A 354-nucleotide genomic window follows, 5' to 3' on the forward strand; every position below is an offset into this window, starting at 1 on the left:
TTATCATAAATTGCAGATAAATACTCATTTGAAAGCCAAATAAACCTTAAAATGATAATTTCCAACCATTTTGAACCATCTTAGGTCATGCATTAACATTTTATCCATTGTTCAGGAACGGTCAATGGGTCAGCGCTTGAACATCATTTTGGTCGCAGAAGGAGCTATTGATCAGCAGGGCGAGCCCATTACAGCAGAAGGAGTGAAGAAGGTGAGGAAAATTGTCTTTCGTTCATTCTGTTTAGGTTCGATTATTGTCTGTTTGCATTTAGATTTGGTTGAGGTTCATGTCTGATTAGGTTTGATGAATATTAGTGTTGTTAACCCATGTTGTTAAAATATTAGTGTTGTTTA

The 354-nt window shown here is 35.6% G+C and overlaps 1 protein-coding gene across 10 annotated transcripts in view; it reads left to right on the forward strand.

The window, feature by feature from the left end:
• The window catches only part of LOC119594394 (ATP-dependent 6-phosphofructokinase-like), a 21,652-nt gene that overhangs the window by 8,811 nt on the left and 12,487 nt on the right, over positions 1-354 (forward strand). For all 10 annotated transcript variants that reach the window (XM_037943460.1, XM_037943465.1, XM_037943462.1 and 7 more), the window contains one exon: positions 116-211. In XM_037943460.1, the coding sequence (XP_037799388.1) occupies positions 116-211 (96 nt within the window). The remainder of the gene's footprint in view (positions 1-115; positions 212-354) is intronic.

This window comes from Penaeus monodon, chromosome 33 (assembly GCF_015228065.2).
Source record: "Penaeus monodon isolate SGIC_2016 chromosome 33, NSTDA_Pmon_1, whole genome shotgun sequence".
NCBI classification, from domain to species: Eukaryota; Metazoa; Arthropoda; class Malacostraca; order Decapoda; family Penaeidae; genus Penaeus; species Penaeus monodon.